At 53.5% G+C, this 15,883-nt stretch overlaps 1 protein-coding gene across 1 annotated transcript; it reads right to left on the bottom strand.

Annotated features, from left to right (window-relative positions):
* Positions 1–6,018: 6,018 nt before the first annotated feature.
* Positions 6,019–14,364, bottom strand: ZC3H12A (zinc finger CCCH-type containing 12A). Its single transcript, XM_006886588.1, has 5 exons — positions 13,922–14,364; positions 8,653–8,792; positions 7,486–7,720; positions 7,007–7,113; positions 6,019–6,893 (listed from the first exon to the last, which is right to left on the bottom strand). The coding sequence occupies exons 1-5, from the start codon at positions 14,362–14,364 to the stop codon at positions 6,019–6,021; spliced, it is 1,800 nt and encodes a 599-aa protein (XP_006886650.1).
* Positions 14,365–15,883: the final 1,519 nt, after the last annotated feature.

The following is a 15,883-nucleotide window of genomic DNA, read 5'->3' as shown; positions in this document are numbered from 1 at the left end:
TGTTTCCTAGGAGGACTACTTCTTTTGCCTGCCCACTAAGCCCAAGCAGATGGAGGGTTCAATAAACCCCACTGTACCACCACAACTCTCCGTGCACATATAATTGTGCATGTTTATTGAGTTGGTAGCATAATACTGTCTATAGAGTGTTTAGAGTCTCTCCTCCCAATCCTTTGTGTCTTCTGTTTAGCAATGTGGCTTAGAAAATGTTCCATATATACAGATGCCGCCTCAATTTTATTGGCTACTTAATATTCCATTGCATGCATACACCAAGATTTGTGTCAGCAATCTTTTTGGTGGTGGTCATACTGCGCTCATCTTTTGCTGCTTCAGACATGTCGTGAATAGCCTTTGAAGTGCAGATGTGATTGTGTGCCTGTCAGATAAATTCTTAGTAATGGAATTGCTGAGTCCAGGGACATGTGTGCCTTAGATAACCTGGCACTCCACATAACCTTCAGTCACTCTTGACCACCAGGCTCTACCAGAAAGAAACAAGAGTCTTCTAATACAGTGCTTCTATTGTATATCACTCCTCAGGTGGTTCCTTAAATATGAAGACTTGTGCTTTTGGCTTTCTTGTTTTCCTTCTTATTTCTCCAGTTCCTGTGACCTGACCTTGGATAATTTTGTTACACAGAAGAGGAGCTTTAAGCTTTGTGGAAGGAAGGTATGGCTTTGACCTCTGATGTTGCTTTTCAGGATGGAACTGCAAATGCAGTTTTAATCTGCTTTTATGCCTTATTACTATCCTTAAAAAAAACAAACAAAAAAGAAAACCAAACCCCAACCCTCTTGCTATCTCATAGCTTATCCTCTACTGAGTTTCTGAGCCTAAATCACACAGGAGGAGGAGAGATTACCCATTCTTACTCGGAGCTGCTGGTAGATTTGAGCCACTAGAGATGCGTGGCATCTGGGTTAGCAGTGCAACTCTACACAGACTAGGCACCAGAGTATCCTTTTACCATCATTAGATTCTTGTTTGGGGATCCAGATCCTTGCCCATGGCCCACTGCTCCACAGGCAGTAGTACCAGCAGCTGCCGACAGGTGGCAGCCAGGCCATCAGCAGCTGGCCTTCTGCGAGATCCTTTTCTGGAGAGGGGCCAGAACCAGAGCCTTTGGGCCATTCCCAGTGACCTGACTTCAGCAACATGTCCAACTCTGTGTGGAGTGGGGTGAGGTGAGCTGCCTGATCCTTCCACTTAGTTTTGCAGCCATTTTTAAATGAGTGAGCAATTGCTGGAGAGGAGCTTCAAGAAGACATACCCCAGGGTGACAGCCTGAGGCCTCCTCCCCCTCCAGGAACTAGCCAGAAGGATTTACATGCCTTGGCCTGGGATGGCTTGGGTTTCCATAATTGTAGGGCCCTACTTCCTGCCTCTTTCAGCCAAATCTCCCTCCCACACCCTTCCCGTGAACTAGGAGGTCCCCAGAACAGGCTCTTACTCACCACTCTCTGCTCCACCCATTCTGGCAGAAAGCCAGCCTGAGGTTTGAGAACTGGGGTAAGAGTGTTGTGCCCTTGGGCTGTCTTTGGTGGCAGGAGGCCCTGGGGACCCAGAAAGACCAAGGACTGAGGCAGATGACACTCCTCACCTGCCCAGTGTCTAAGCTGTTTGTCTCACTAAATTCCATCTTATCCATTGCTAACTTTCTGTGGTAGAGGTCTGCCCCAGGTCAGGGGTCTTCCTAGCTAAGTTCTAGGTAGTCTGTGTTAGGTACCATAGAGTTGATTTCAATTTCATGGTGACCCTTTGTGGCGGAGAACTGCCAAATCTTTATGGGAGCAGAAACCCAGGACTTTCTCCCTCAGAGTCTGCGCTGGAGCTTGCACGCTCAGTGGTTTTCCCATCAGGTAGGTTCAGGTAGATTCTCAGCTCCCAGTGGGTAGGTGGCAACCACCATCCATAATCACTTAAATTCCGCACCACCAGGGCTCCTCTGGGCTTTTCTGGGAGACATGAAGAAGGAGGGGCAGCAGAGAGCTTTGCTGGTAGGAGGGAGGAAATGGCAGCTGAGGCAAGTGGTGGCCTCATCCTGAACACTGCTCTTCCTCTGACCCTGGAGACCATCAGCAGCCCCAGATAAGCTAGGGAGAGCCTCACCCTGCAGCTCCAAAGCTCTCCTGTTTTAGCTTTTGGGCCCTCAGTTCCTTTGGGACAGCAGGGCAGAGAATTTCATCCAGTGTGGGCTATCTGCCTGGGAAGCCTAAGGTTCCTGAGGATAGAGGGGTCACAGTCTTCCTGGTTAACTAGGGGTTAACTGTGTGGGAGGCAAGATGTGCAAGACCTGTGGTCGTGGGGGACAGGGCGTCATGAGGCTGCCTTTGTGAGCACCCAGGATCATTTCCCAATGCTGGAATTTGCATACCCAGTGGTTTCCCCAGCAGTTTCTCAGCTGCAGGAACCAGGAAAATGTAGCAGGAAAGGGCAGCTGGGCAGCCAGCGGAGTTTGACCCGTCCAGCGCCTCAGTGCTTTGAGCTTCCGTGTCGGGAATCATATTGGCTTTGCCATCCCCACCTTGTGCACACACAACCCCAGAGTCTGACTACAATCCTGCCAGCTGTGAGGGGGCTGTGGCTCTGGAGCTGGTGGGGTTGGCTCACACTATAGCTTAGAGGGACACTGGAGTCCTCGCTGCCTCCTCTGCTGCCACATGTGAATGGAGATAGCTTGTCGAGATGGAGGCAGAGGTCACTGTTTCCACTTTACAGGTGGGGTGGTGAGGCCCTGACAGGGACTGTCACTAGTCTAAGCTGCTTCTGTGGATAAAGTAGTTGTGTGCTGTCAAGTCGGGACCCACCCATAGCTGACCCTCCAGTGGGTCTTCACAGGCAGTACACAGGAGATTGCCCAAGCTGCTTCCACAGAGCACCTGGTAGATTCGAACATACTTTTGGGATTGCAGTGTAGCTTAGCACTGTGCCACCCACCAGAGCTTCTTGGGCAGAGTTGTTGAGTACCGTCGAGTCAGAACCAATCCATAGCTGACTCCGGCAAGTTTTTAGAGGCAGTTAATTGCACAGGAGGAGACTGTCTATCCTCCTTCAGCAGAGCAGCTGATGGAGTTGAACCATGTGCCTTCCATTGCAGTGCAGCTTCATACCACTTGGGCACAGTAGGGGGAGGGACTCCAACCATGAGAAAGAAACAGCGTAGGCAGTGGCTCTGGCAGCCTCCAAGTAGCTGCCTGGAAGCCAGATTGAGAAAGAAGCCTGAGGGGAGGTTCCAAACCCTGGACGTCTGGGTCTGCCAGGAAAGTGCTGCATATGCTTGGGTCGATGGGCTGAATGGACTCCACCCGACTAGTGCCTGCCTGGGACCAGCAGCATAGTCACATCCTCCTGATATTAGCCACGGCCAGCCTGACCTGTGTCCCACTCACCACCTGCTCGTAAGCCCCCAGCACAAGCAAATGACCAAGAGTTCAGCTCTAGTTAAGGATCAAGTGTGAGTTTCCAAGTCCTTTTACTGAGAGCTGCCCACATGAACATGGTGCACCTCTACCTTCTCATCTCATGCAGGGGCCAGAGACTAGTGTCTCTCCTCCTCATATCTGGAGCCAGGGAACCAGCCCGGAGGCCCTGTCCTAGTCTGTCCCTTCCAAGGGACCTTGGGCAAGTTACTTAGTACTGCCAGACTCTAGTAATGAACTGGACAGTCCAGTATTTTATTTCCTGTCCCATTAAGCAAACAAAGGCCCACAGAATCCTTTTAATCTGGAACATCGTTATTAATGTGGGGGGGGAGTAATTACAATTAAGGTAACATTTCTGTGGGCACACCAAATCTGAGGCTCAGCACTTTGAAGAGTACCTTTTTGGGGAGGGGAGCAGAGGAAGCTTTGCTTTCCAGCTTCTCTATATGAACCCCTGCTGCAGTTGTAGGCTTCTACAGAATGTTGAGAGTCAAGAACAAGGTGGATACTTGGTGTGCTGGGCCTGTGTCATCTTTTTTCCTTTTCATCAAGTTGAAACAGCATTGTCCTGACCCATCAGTAGGTTTTCAGAAAGCTGTAAATAATGTGGAAGATTGCCCTATTGTCTCTTGAGGAGCCCCTGGTGGATTAGCGCAACTCCACCATCAGACCACCCTAAGTTAATGCCATCAGTTTGTTAGTGCTGTCAGGAGCTGTCCAGTTGACTCATCAGTGAACAGCTCTGAACCTTGTCCTGTTCTGTACCATCATTGAGCCCATTGTTAGTCACTGTGTCATTCCATCTCCTTGAAGGTCTTGTTCTCTGATCTTCCACCTTTCCCAACATGTCCTTTTCTAAGGACCGGCCCTTCCTGACATCATGTTGGAAGTATGTGATAGGAAATTTCCCCATCTTTGCCTCTAAGAAGCACCCTGGTGGCACTTCCTCCAAAGCAGGTTTATTCTTTGGGTAGTTCACGGGCTAGTCAGTACTCTTCAACACAGTTCTAAGGCATTGATTCTTCCTTATTGTCTAACTTTGGGATACATCTGAAGTTCCACAGATGAGAAGTATAAATGAGGTGAGATGTTCAGAGATCAAATTCACCTTTTTTTTTTTTTCATTTCCTCCTGCTGATAAAACTATGGGGTCATCTGACAGCCCAGATCTTCATAATGCTCACTTTTGTATGTCCTTTCCTTGGGGGATGAGAAGGTGGAGGAGCAACACCAGCACCTCTTAAGATACTTTCCACACCTATGCATCCAACTCTGTGAAGCAGGCACCATGATTATCACCATCTTATAGGTGAGACCCAGAAAGGGGTCATCATTTCCCCAGGTGCTAATCAATGGCAGAGCCAGTTCCTGAATTTGAGCTCATGGTCCTGACCTCTTTCACAGCAGTGTCCCTGCCTCCTCCGCTGGTCTGTGGGCCTAGGTCTAGAGTGAGGTAACATCTGGGAAGACTGGCCAAGAGCTGCAGTCAATGGCCTCCCACACACATTCCACCCAATACACTGTTCTCAGTGACCATCTCTCCCTCCTCTCTCCAGCCAGCTTCCAGTCTGAAGCTCTAGTCATAGTTCATAAAATAGACCCCACTCTGGCTCCACCCACAGGACCCCAAGCCCACTTCACTTCTGCTTCCTAAATTCTGCTCCTCCGCACTCACCCATGTGCCCCCTCTTGAATGGCCACATCCTCAAGTATTGAGGCCCAGCCTGATACCTCAGCAAAGATGGCTCTGCCTCAAAGAGCCAACATTCCTGGTAAACCTCAGAGACTTGGAGAGAAGTTTCAAGAGTTGGTTTGGGCTGAAGGCAGGTTGCGGTACACACCTGGACCAGCTCGGTCCCCTAACACAACAAAGGTAGATCACTTCTCAAAAGGGCTTATGTTTTACTTTATTGATGTGCTGGGGAGGGTTAGGATTAGGACTTTTTCCACTCAAGATATTTACCCTTTATACCTGTACATACACACACATTCCCCAACCTGGGGGGAAGGCTGAGGTGACTGAGTATGGAGAAAGAGGTTGAAGGAGGGGGTGCCCACCAAAGCCTATCACCCCCAGCAGGGGCAGTGGGAGTAGACAGAGTGGGGCAGGGATGAGTATTAAGAAGCATTTTGCTTACTAACATGAAGCCTTGTGCCCAGTGAGCACAGCGAGGCCTCATGGGCTTAGAGGAGGGGCCCTTGCAGGGCAGGCACATGGTGCCCAACTAGCCGGCCAAGGCCAGCATCCCGGGGACGGGGCGGAGGCCTCTGCTCCCCTGCCTCCTTCCCGCCCTCCGAGGAAAAGGGTTTGGGCCTCAGCCACAGACTGACAGCCGTTACCGGCAGCGTCTCCTTAAACTAGAGAGATACAATGTGTATCAACAGGGTGATCGCTTCTGACCCACCGAGGGGGACAGCAAGAGGTGCTGCGGGGGCCAGAATCAATCCTACAGTATCTTTGGTTTGTGGGTTCTCTTCCCTGCTCTAGCCCTCCCCTGTCTAGCCTCCAGTGCAAGCGTGGGGGTCACCCCAGCCCAGCCGAGTGAGCAGTCCTGGAGCTGGAGCTACTGCCCTGGGTGCTGGCAGGCCAGCTTACCCACTAAGGTGCTGGGATTTGTAGGACAGAATCTTGGCCGCGAGCTGCTGGGGGTCCAGGAGCTGCGGGAAGCGCCCCATCACTGCCTCCACAAGTTGTGGGGGGAAGACGCCACACAGCTTGGTGTACACACTGGCCCGCTCCTTGGCAAGGTTGCCAGTCCCAGCCCATGGACTCCCATCAGCCCTCGGACCTTGCACCTGGGGCTCCTGTAGGACTGGGGTGGGTGGGGGCAGCTGGTACGGCTCAGACCAGTACTCCCGAGGTGGGTAGGCAGATGGCAGGGGTGCATAGTCACTTGGCACACTGAAGTGGCCAGCACCGACAGCCTGTCCAAAGGCAGGGAAGGCCGGAGTGGCTGGGAGCTCAGATCCATAGGGGACATAACCAGTGTATGGGCGCCGAGGGGGGCCCAGCTCCCCAGGGCCCCCTCCACGGACGCTCCACAGTTCTGACATCTGGCTCTCCAGGGAGCCAATGCCCGAGTCCAGGCAATCCTGGGAAGTGTAGGGCAGGGAATCTAGGGTCTGGGGGAACCAGTCTGTGGGCCCGAAGCTGCCACTACTGCCCCCACTGGCTGGGAGGCTCCTGCCTGCTGGGGCAAAAGTCTTAGCTAGGCCCTCTTGGTGGGGCCCGGCAGATGTCTGGGACCCCAATTTCTTTCTGTCTTGGCTGCACTGCTCACTCTCTGTGGGCAGTGAGCTGGACAGTGAGCCAGGCGAGGGTTGTCGGCTACCCTTGGCCTTGCCAGGGCCCCTAGGAGGTGAGAGACGGGCATTGGCGCGGAGCTCATCAGCCACTGACCGCTGGGGGCAGCTTGGCCGCTCAGGGTGGAAGAATCGGCACTTGATTCCATAGGTGCATTTCCTCCCTGGAAGAAGAATGACATGGTGCTCTTGAAGAAGAACATGGAGTGCTGACAGATGGGTGGGAGAGGAGAGGAAAGGTGATGAGGGCCATGGAAAGGGTAGCTGGGTCTCTCACCATAGGGGCATGGCTGCTTCCTCTGCTCGGAGGAAAGTGGTTTCTTACGCAGGAAGTTATCCAGGCTGGGCCCGTGGCGGCCCAGGGGGTCATCAGGGGGCATAAACCTGCAGAGGGACAAAAGAGTTCTTCACATGAAGAGGAAATTGGGGGACTGGTGTCTGCCAAGCAGGATGCCCCTGGGGCTGTTCTTAGCTCCAATGGGGTTCCCCCTAAGGAAGTGGAGGAGAATATTGCTCCTCTTTCTCCAGTGAAGCATCTGGTGGATTCGAGCTGTGTGCTTTCGGGGAATATTCCTACTTTCAACTCCAATGTAGCTGGGAGACTGATAACCTAAGGATCTGAATCTACAGCTTATGTAGTCTTTACTGGCCCCTGCTCCAGAAAGCAATTGAGGCTGCCCCACCTGGTCCCACCCTGGATCCTCTTAAGCTGGTGGGGGTCCGCCCTCACTCCTGAAGATGCAGGGAGATGCATACTTGTCATTGACAAAGGAATACATAAGCAGCCGCTCCTCGATGAAGCGCCTCCACTCCTGCCGTTCCCCCTGGAGGTCCCTGTACGTGTCATTGGAGACCACAACCCCGTCGGATTCGTAGGCCAGCTTCACAATAAAACGGTCATCATAGCAAACCACCCGCTTGCCGCCCACGCGCCGTGATGGTGTGAACACCAGGATCTTCTTCTTCTCCAGGTCCCGCAGAATGTACTGGTCTGTGGAGAATACAGAGTCAGTGCCCTGCCCAGAGCTAGGCCTTCAGGCCTCCCAACCCCTCAGGGGGGCCAGGAGTTGGGGGCTGCTGATCCCAAGTTTACTGGGGCAGGAGCTAGTCTGCAGAGGCATGGATGCACCCTCACACAGCAGGGGTACAAAGCTCAGCGACAACCCCACAGCACCTGTTCACATAGGCTCCCATAGGCACAGCTAGGCTCGTTTCCCCTACTGGCCACAGGGTCTGTACAGGTTAAGTGCGGCCTTGGCTTTTGCTGCTAGCCTTGCCCCGGGTCTGCGGAGAAGCCCTAACTTGAAGTGTTTGGCTCTGTCTCTGCCTGGCCTGGAGATACTCCTAGACCACATCTGGGGAAGGACACTTTTCTGGAAGACTGTGGCCCGAGCCACAGTGTTCCTGGATCTCGATGTTTTATCCCCCAAGACTTGGAGGTTCATTCTAAAAACAATGTTCACAGCTCACATTTATGGAGCACTTACTGTATGCTGGGCACTCCGAGAAGTGCTTCTCCTATGTCACCCATGTGCTCCTCACTCCACATGGGGAGGTGGCAGTCGCTGTCCTCACCCACTCCCTGCTTTCCATGAGTAGCAAGTGGCTCAGAGCAAGGCTACATAACTGGTCCAAGGCCACAGAGCCAGGCCTTGGACCGCACAGAACACCACAGCGCACATCACCTCTGTACTGGGGAAGCTGAAGGAGGACCCGCCAAGAGGATGAGGGACTGCCCAGTGGCTGGAGGCAGAGGCTGGACAAGATACCCTTGGTGAATGCTGTTGTTACAGGCTGGATGAGGTCGACAAGAGCTGAGATGAGATGCTGGACCCTGTGTGAACTCTAGCAGTGATGAGTCCCCCCACCCCAAAAGGGAATGCTGGGACAGCAAAGCCATCTGTCTGAAGCGGGAACACTCACCAGTGATGGGTACGTCAGGCCGGGGCTGCTCCTTCCTCCAGGATGGCACAAACACCGTGATGTCTGTGTGGCCACGCTCCAGAAACCAGTTCACAGCCAGTAGGATGCCCCGGCAGGAGAAGACTTCCTTATTCCCGTGGCTGGGGAACAGAGGAGGGACAGTGTCAGCCCCAAAGGGCCAGCCTGCCCTCTAGGCCTCTAGGAGGGAAAAGGGAGCACTCCTGCCTTGGCTGACCTCTCTGATGGAGACTGGACTTAGCCATTGCTCCCTGACTGGGGAGACCCAGATCCACTCCATGTCCTGATCCCCAGCTGGTTCCCACAGTGCCTGGGGTGGCCAGGCCTGCGACTTTCCCTGAGGTTCCATCTCCTGAAAGTGAGGAAACACCCAGGAATCTGGCAGCACCTGCTCTCCACCGTGGGGGAGGTTCAGGCAGCTTGCAACACACCTGGGGGTGGGGAAAGGAGCTGGAAGACTTCTGCTTGATGCCCCGCCCCAGGCACTGCTGGGACCAGGGGACACACATACACACCAGGACTCCTCTGAGTCACCACCAGCCGGCTGCTGGCCTGCTTGCCAGCAAGGCTGCGGGCGGGGGCGGGGGAAGTACCTGGTCTGACTAATTTAAGAGAAACCAGGTTGTTCCAGATTAAAGTTGGATCACACAAACCTCCAGGGTCTGGGACCTGGGGTGTGTGTAGAGGGGTATTAGTGAGGAGTGTGTAGAGGGATACTGGGTGGGGGCGAGTGTGGGGTGAATGTGTGTATGGTGTATAGAGTCTGTGAATGAGCAGGTTATGGAGTGTACGTGTGCAAAGTGTGAGTGTGTGTAGATATGAGTGTAGTATAAGCGTATGCTGGTATGAATGTATGTGTGTGGTGTGAATGTGGGTGTGGAGTATGAGATACGAAGTATGTGGTGTGAGCATATGTTAGTATGGAATGTATGTTTGTATGTCGCTATGAAGTATGTGTGGGGGTGGTGTGAGTGTGTGTAGATATGAAGTGTGTTAGTGTGAGTGCATGCATGTATATATGTTGTATGTATACAAGTATGTGTGTGGGGGGTATATGTATGTAGGGGAGGTGGCCTGAAACGAGGGTCAGGAAGTGACAGAGGGCAGACACTTCTTTAAAACCTTTTAACTTGAAAGTGAAAGGACATTGTTTTTCCTCCCAAGACCGCCAATTCCCCAAAATGCCTACTCCAACAGGGTACACTCCCCTAGTGTAAGGTGTAACCTAAGGACAGAGGACAGTAGAGAGGTGCTGGAGAACTCTGCTAGCAAAAGAGGTGGGCAAATTATCCCTGCCTTGTACTGAGGACCACAACATCCCCTCCCCCAAATCTGGTTGGATCCAGAACAGCGTTAGGTGGTCCTAGGTTTTCCTGGCTCACAGTTTCTCTCATCTGTAAAATGGGCCTCAGGATCTGCCACTTCATTCAAAGGGCAGCCAACAACAGAATCTGTGGGAAGACTGTCTTGATTGCTTGAACCAAAGACAATTCAGCAAATGGAAGCTGTAGCACAGATTCCCTAGGAGCTGAAAAAAGGAAGGAGAGCAGGCCTTCGGGCTTCCAGGTGAAAGGAAGGGCCTTTGGGAGAGGCTTTGAGTCCCTTCTCAGCGGCCCAACCCAGTCACTGCTCCTTTAGTGAGCAACTCAGACTCTCATATTTGGCAAATAAAACAGAATAAATGTTACGCAAAAGAGGCAAGTCCACAGCCGACCACATCCTGTGAGTGGCTTTGGGGATAACAGCCAGAGCCCCAAGAGAAGTTACTGAGGCAGAAGGGCAGTTGGTTGGGGGCACAGAGGCTGCCTGAGGGTGAAGCTAGTGCTCTAGGGGCTGAAGGTTTCAGTAACTTTTCAGAGACAAAGTCCAACCACAAGATAGTACTTAATTCTAGCTCGTTCTCCCTGCCATACACCCTGCTTACAATGAAAGTGAGCATGAACTAAGGGCTGGGAAATGTCATGCTTGGAACAGTGGAGGGTCAGTGAAAGAGAAGAAACTCTCAACGAGATGGACTGACACAGTGAGTCCAACAATGGGCTTAAAAAGCACAGCAGAAACATGGAAGATGACACAGGAACAGGTGAGCTTTTGATCTGTTGTAAAGGAGCCAGATCCTGTTCTAGGTGTTAAGCTCTGTGGGGAGAGGACTATCAATACTATCACCTCTTCTCCTTTTTTGGAGAGAGAGGAAGCATAAAACCAGAGAGTAGATTTTATAAGTATTATTCTATCATCTCCTTTTTCCAGAGAAACACTGTAGTCCGGAGAGGGTGATTTCGTTGCCATGGTCACACGACGGGGAACCACAGAGCAGAGATGCAGATTCAGACCAGCCGCTCATAACCACTATGAACGATGATGCTTAAACATCGTGCTGCCATTAAGTCAATTTGGATTCATAGCAACCTTAGGGACAGAGCGGAACTGTTCCTGTAACCTGGGGGGAGCGGTCTGCCTCAGTTTTGTCATAGGTTTAAACTGACCACTTAACCACTGTGCCATCAGAGCCCCTAATTTTGGGAGAAAAGAGCTCCCAAATTTGCCTTTGAAAAGAGGAAGGGATAGGCCAGGAACAGCAGAAATATGCACCTGGTAAACACTTGCTCTTCCCCTTTCAGGACCCCAAAGAGGCTGTATAGTGACTCCTTTCCTGGCCTGCTAGGTGAGGTCATGTTCCTGGTTTGTGTCTACAAGGCATCATCTCACTGCCGGCTTGTCCCTTTCCCTATGGGTATGGTCATCCCTGGTGTGACTCCTGTCTCATGTATGTAGCGGGCACATGCCCATAACCTGCCTGCACACCCACGTTCCCCTTTCTATGCCAGTATTGGTGCTCTGGGACTTAACAGAACAAGGCTTCTTGAGGCACTGCCTCCAGGCACGTACACCTCCGCTGTGGACTGGCCTTCCCTCAGCAGCTCCAGCCCCTGGAACACCCTCAGCAAATCCACAAGCTTGGCAGAAGTAGAGAACGGGTTCTTATCTCTTGAATGGAGGCCAATCACTGCCGTCCAAGGCCCCCCCCCCCCCAGGTCAGGACTCCAGCCTGCGGGGATACCTGAGTGCGCAGGCACGAGACCCAAGAAGCCAGGGTCAGCGGGCATGGCTGCGCTCTACAGGTGGGAAGATAGGCTGGGGCGGGGCCCTGAGTGGGGAAAAATTCCCTTAGAAGGAAACAGAGGTGAATTCCCCCGTATTTGCATAGGGTGGGGGCCGGCGGGCCGGCCCACAGGGGGAAGGGGCAGCAGGGCGGGCAGCGCGCAGCAGAGACAGGAAGTGAGAGCCTGGAATTCCCCTCCCGCCGCGGCTCGGCGCAGAAAGCCCCGCGGGCCGGCCTCCAGGCCCCACCCCCGCCAGGCCACGCCCCCTCCTGCCTGGATACAAACACACGGCACATGGCGGTTCGCCCAGGCAAGCCCGCTCAGCCCCCAGAGACCCCAAGCGACCCTGCACCTCGCTCAACCACACGCTACTGGGGCCCCCATCAATCAAGCACGGACTGGGACCAGCTGCCCCGGACACAGACCAGTCAGCTTGGGCTCAGCCCATTACAGAGATGGGCAGACCGACTGGCTGGGGAGGAACAAAAGCGCGGTGGGCGAGTAAGCGGAGTCAGGCTGACATTCAGTTGGAAAACTGACTGGCCAGGTTTAGGGAGTTGTGTTAGCGACCTGAACAACTGACTTGAACCTTGGCCTATCCTATGCCAACCTCACCACCTCTGACACACTGCCGCAGTCACGAGATCAATCCACCTGGTTGTGGGTCTTTCTCTCCTTCGCTATTTCCCAACCTTTCCAAACAGGATGTCCTTCTCCAAGGAATGGCCTTTCCTAGAAACACTCAAAGCACACGAGAGAAAAGTTTCACCATCCTTGCCTCCAAGAAGCAATCTAGCCAAACACTACTGGAAAGCTGAGGCTGACCTCATGGCTGAATCGGGCAGCCCAACCTGGAAGCTCCTGCCTCATCCCCAAGCCTGGGGTCTCCTGATACACACCAACAGTAACTTTTCTTTGTGAGTGATCCACCCAGCCCTGACTCATCCACCTCCAAGGAGAGGCGGAAACTGGGAGAAAGCGGCCAGAGGGCGTGGCCTGGAGCAAAGGCTGGGTTCCTGGCTGCACCCTCTGCCCCTACCCCACCCCACCCCCTGTCACGGGGCCATGGGAACTTGAGGCCCAGACCAGGCTCTGCTTGAAGAGCCTAGTCCTGTCCAGGCAGCTCCAGCTGAATCAGAGGACCCGAGTCACAGCTCACTTGAAGCCAGAGTCACCACCCACACTCCCCAGTCAGATCCAGCCTTGTTGGGGTTACTCCTGGTCACAGCCATGAAGGCCTTTGCAGAGATGACAATAAGGTCCTAGAAGTCCCATCCTCCAAATGATAATAACTTTTATTTATTGAACACCAACTACTCACCAGATTGCATATTCACTCCCCACAACTACCATTTGAGGGAGTGTGGAGCACGGTTAGCCCCATCTTACAGTTGAGAAAATAAAGCTCAGAAAGGTGAAGTGAATGGTTTATAGTCACACAAAATCACTGACCTCTGAGTTGATTTCTCTTCAGAGTAACCCTAAAGGACAGTGTGGAACTGTCCTAGAGAATTCCAAAGGTGCCTGGTGACATAGTGCCATAACATATTATGCAGCCAACTTAAAAGAGTGGCAGTTCAAATCCACAGCTGCTCTTTGTGAAAGACGGGTAATCTCCTCCCATTATGATTTACAGCCTTAGAAACCTGATGGAGTTTGTTTTTTAAAGCATCTTTATGGGAAGAGACTGCCACATCATTTTCTCAAGAAGGGGCTGATGGGTTTGAACCACTACCTCTCAGTAGTCTAATACTTTACTGACTGTGCCACCAAGGCTTCTTATAGCCACACAGCTCCTATACAAATGAGCTGGGGTTAATCCCACGGAGTCTAACACTAGTGTTTACCGTCTAATCCACTGTACTGTTTTATATCAAGGAAGAGGAAGTGAGTGTGAGAGTCTATGAGGTAACCTCTGAAGTCCAAAAGACTGATGTTCGAGTCCTTGCTGCATCACTTACCCACAGTGCACACCTATGGGCCTGTGTCATCCGGCAACATTTCTCTCAAATTCACCTCAAGTTAAGAAAATTAAGTAAAGCTTTCCCTTCTTCTAGACCAGAGCATGGGAAGAAGTCAGACTCCTCCCAGGGCTAGAGACAAGAGTCATCAACTCTAGCCATTAACAGCGAATCTTGGATGCGTACCTCATGGCCACATTGCTCCCATCGATGACCACAGGTCTCAGGTCACTGCCCTCCTTAGCCTCCTCAGGGGGTGAAGACTCCACAGTGGAAGTCTTGGGGGTGCCCCCGCCACGGGGAACCAGGGGCAGCTGAGGGCTGCGGTCTGGGGAGGCCTGGCGCTCTCGCTCCGTGGCAGAACCGTGTTTCACCAGCTCGCCCAGCACTGTGTTGGTGTCTGCGTGGACTCCCAGCTTCTGCAGCACACTGTGGATTTCAGAGGATGAGTAGCCCAGTTTCCTGAAGAAGTCCACTTTCATCTGTAGCTCTGCAGCCGATGCTTCCTCAGCAGCTGTCTCCTGGGCCAGCCTGGGGGTGCCCTGCCAATTATGGCTGTCCCCAGGCTCCCACAAACTCATGGTGGGGTTGGCTGCCTGGACAGGCCTCTCTCCACAGGGGGCACTCATAGCTCAACCTCCTGGCAGTCACCTGTCACAGCTCCTACAGGACAACCACAAGGTCAGGGGTGGGAAACATTGCTCTGGCCGTTCCAGCCCCACCCAGTTGATGAAGCAACATCCACATAAGGCACTGTGCAAAGCTATCTTCTGTTTTATCTCACTGAGTGCTCTCAAAAGCTTTCCTAGCGAGGGAATATCCCTCCTAACATAAGAAGGTGGGAACTGAAGCAGAGAGACATTAAGAACTTCCTCCTGATCAGGCAGTTGTTAACTGGTGGTTTAAGGATTAGAACTCGAGGAGATTGATTCCACTTCCTACCCACTCCCACGCCAATCCAGGGGACCCTAAAGGCCCGGGAGGTCTCAGAGGACCTCGCCGCGCCCCTACAGCTGCGGGGCGGGGCCGTCACAAGGAAATCTAGGGCTGGAAGTGCCTCGGAAGCCGGGGCTTCCCCTCCGAGGCCATGGCCTCTGCCTACCAGCCCAGCGCTCGCGGTCCAGGCCCAGGAGGCACGGGGCCAGCAGGGCCGGAGTCCCAGGACAGGGCCGAGGAAGTTTCCGAGCGACCCACCGTTGAGAAAAGTTCCTGGGAAACTCTGATTGGCCGCCGGCTGCCAGGGACGCCGAGATTTGCCGACCCCATGACTCGCGCGCGCTCGGCACCCCAACCCGGACCTTGGCTCCACTCTCCGGGTTCTCCCAACTTGAGCTAAGTTGGACCAGGTCTTCTGGATCTGTGGGCCTGGGGACCAGCCCTCCGTCCCTCTCGCTCCGATCGGACGTGGCCAGAGCCCTCCCACCTCCACCCACTCCGACCAGACCCGAGGCCCGCGCCCACTCCCCACCGCGCGCACTCACCCCGCCGTGCGCCAGCTACGGCCGGCGGCGTCTCCATGGGGCCCGAGTTCCACAGTCAGGCCGGCGGTGCCTTTATACGGGCAGGTGGCTTTAAGGGCAGTGACGCGGAAGCCAAGAGAAGGAGGCGAGAGCTGGTCCCAAGAGCCTTGGGGAGGGAGGGGGCGGAGCGGCCACCGCCCCTTCCTGCTCCGCCCCCTCCAGCCAAGACCCGCCCCTCGGGACCCGTCCGGCCCCGCCCCGTCAAACCCCGCCCCGGCCCCGGCCCCGCCCCACGGTCTGCAGGCGCTGGCCCAGGCTTGGACCCCAGAGGTGGAGAGCTGAGAATGCAAAAGGAGCCAGACCTCTGCGACTCGGCCCCTTCCTAGTGCCTCCAGACCCAGAGAACGAGAAGACTAGAAAAGTTAGCATAAGCTAAGCACAGAGAGAGCCAGTTGTACGCAGGGAGTACATCATACAGTGATGCAAGTACAGGTACTGTCACATATATTCAGTCCTGAGCACACTTCGCGTGTACACCCTGACTGATGCAAGGCATAGCCAGATACACAGGGAGTGAATCAGGTAAGTCCATACTTATAAAGACAGGTATCTCCAGATAGCCTGTTTTCCATATGGAGACAGAACAGTGACAGAAGCAGGTATTTTCAGTTCCATCCTCAGTTGAGGC

This window comes from Elephantulus edwardii, unplaced genomic scaffold (genome assembly GCF_000299155.1).
Source record: "Elephantulus edwardii isolate Elephantulus edwardi_28Jun2011 unplaced genomic scaffold, EleEdw1.0 scaffold00049, whole genome shotgun sequence".
Lineage (NCBI taxonomy): Eukaryota > Metazoa > Chordata > Mammalia > Macroscelidea > Macroscelididae > Elephantulus > Elephantulus edwardii.
Note: the sequence above shows the minus strand (reverse complement) of the source record. Positions and strands in the feature narration are given on the sequence as shown.

Excerpts from the sequence above, each read along its gene's own strand:
- ZC3H12A (XM_006886588.1), bottom strand. The coding sequence starts at position 14,364 with ATGAGTGCCCCCTGTGGAGAGAGGCCTGTCCAGGCAGCCAACCCCACC. Across the intron at positions 8,793-13,921 it reads GGGAGCAATGTGGCCATGAG|CCACGGGAATAAGGAAGTCT; the intron begins GTACGCATCCAA and ends TCTGTTCCCCAG. Across the intron at positions 7,114-7,485 it reads TATTCCTTTGTCAATGACAA|GTTTATGCCCCCTGATGACC; the intron begins GTATGCATCTCC and ends GTCCCTCTGCAG.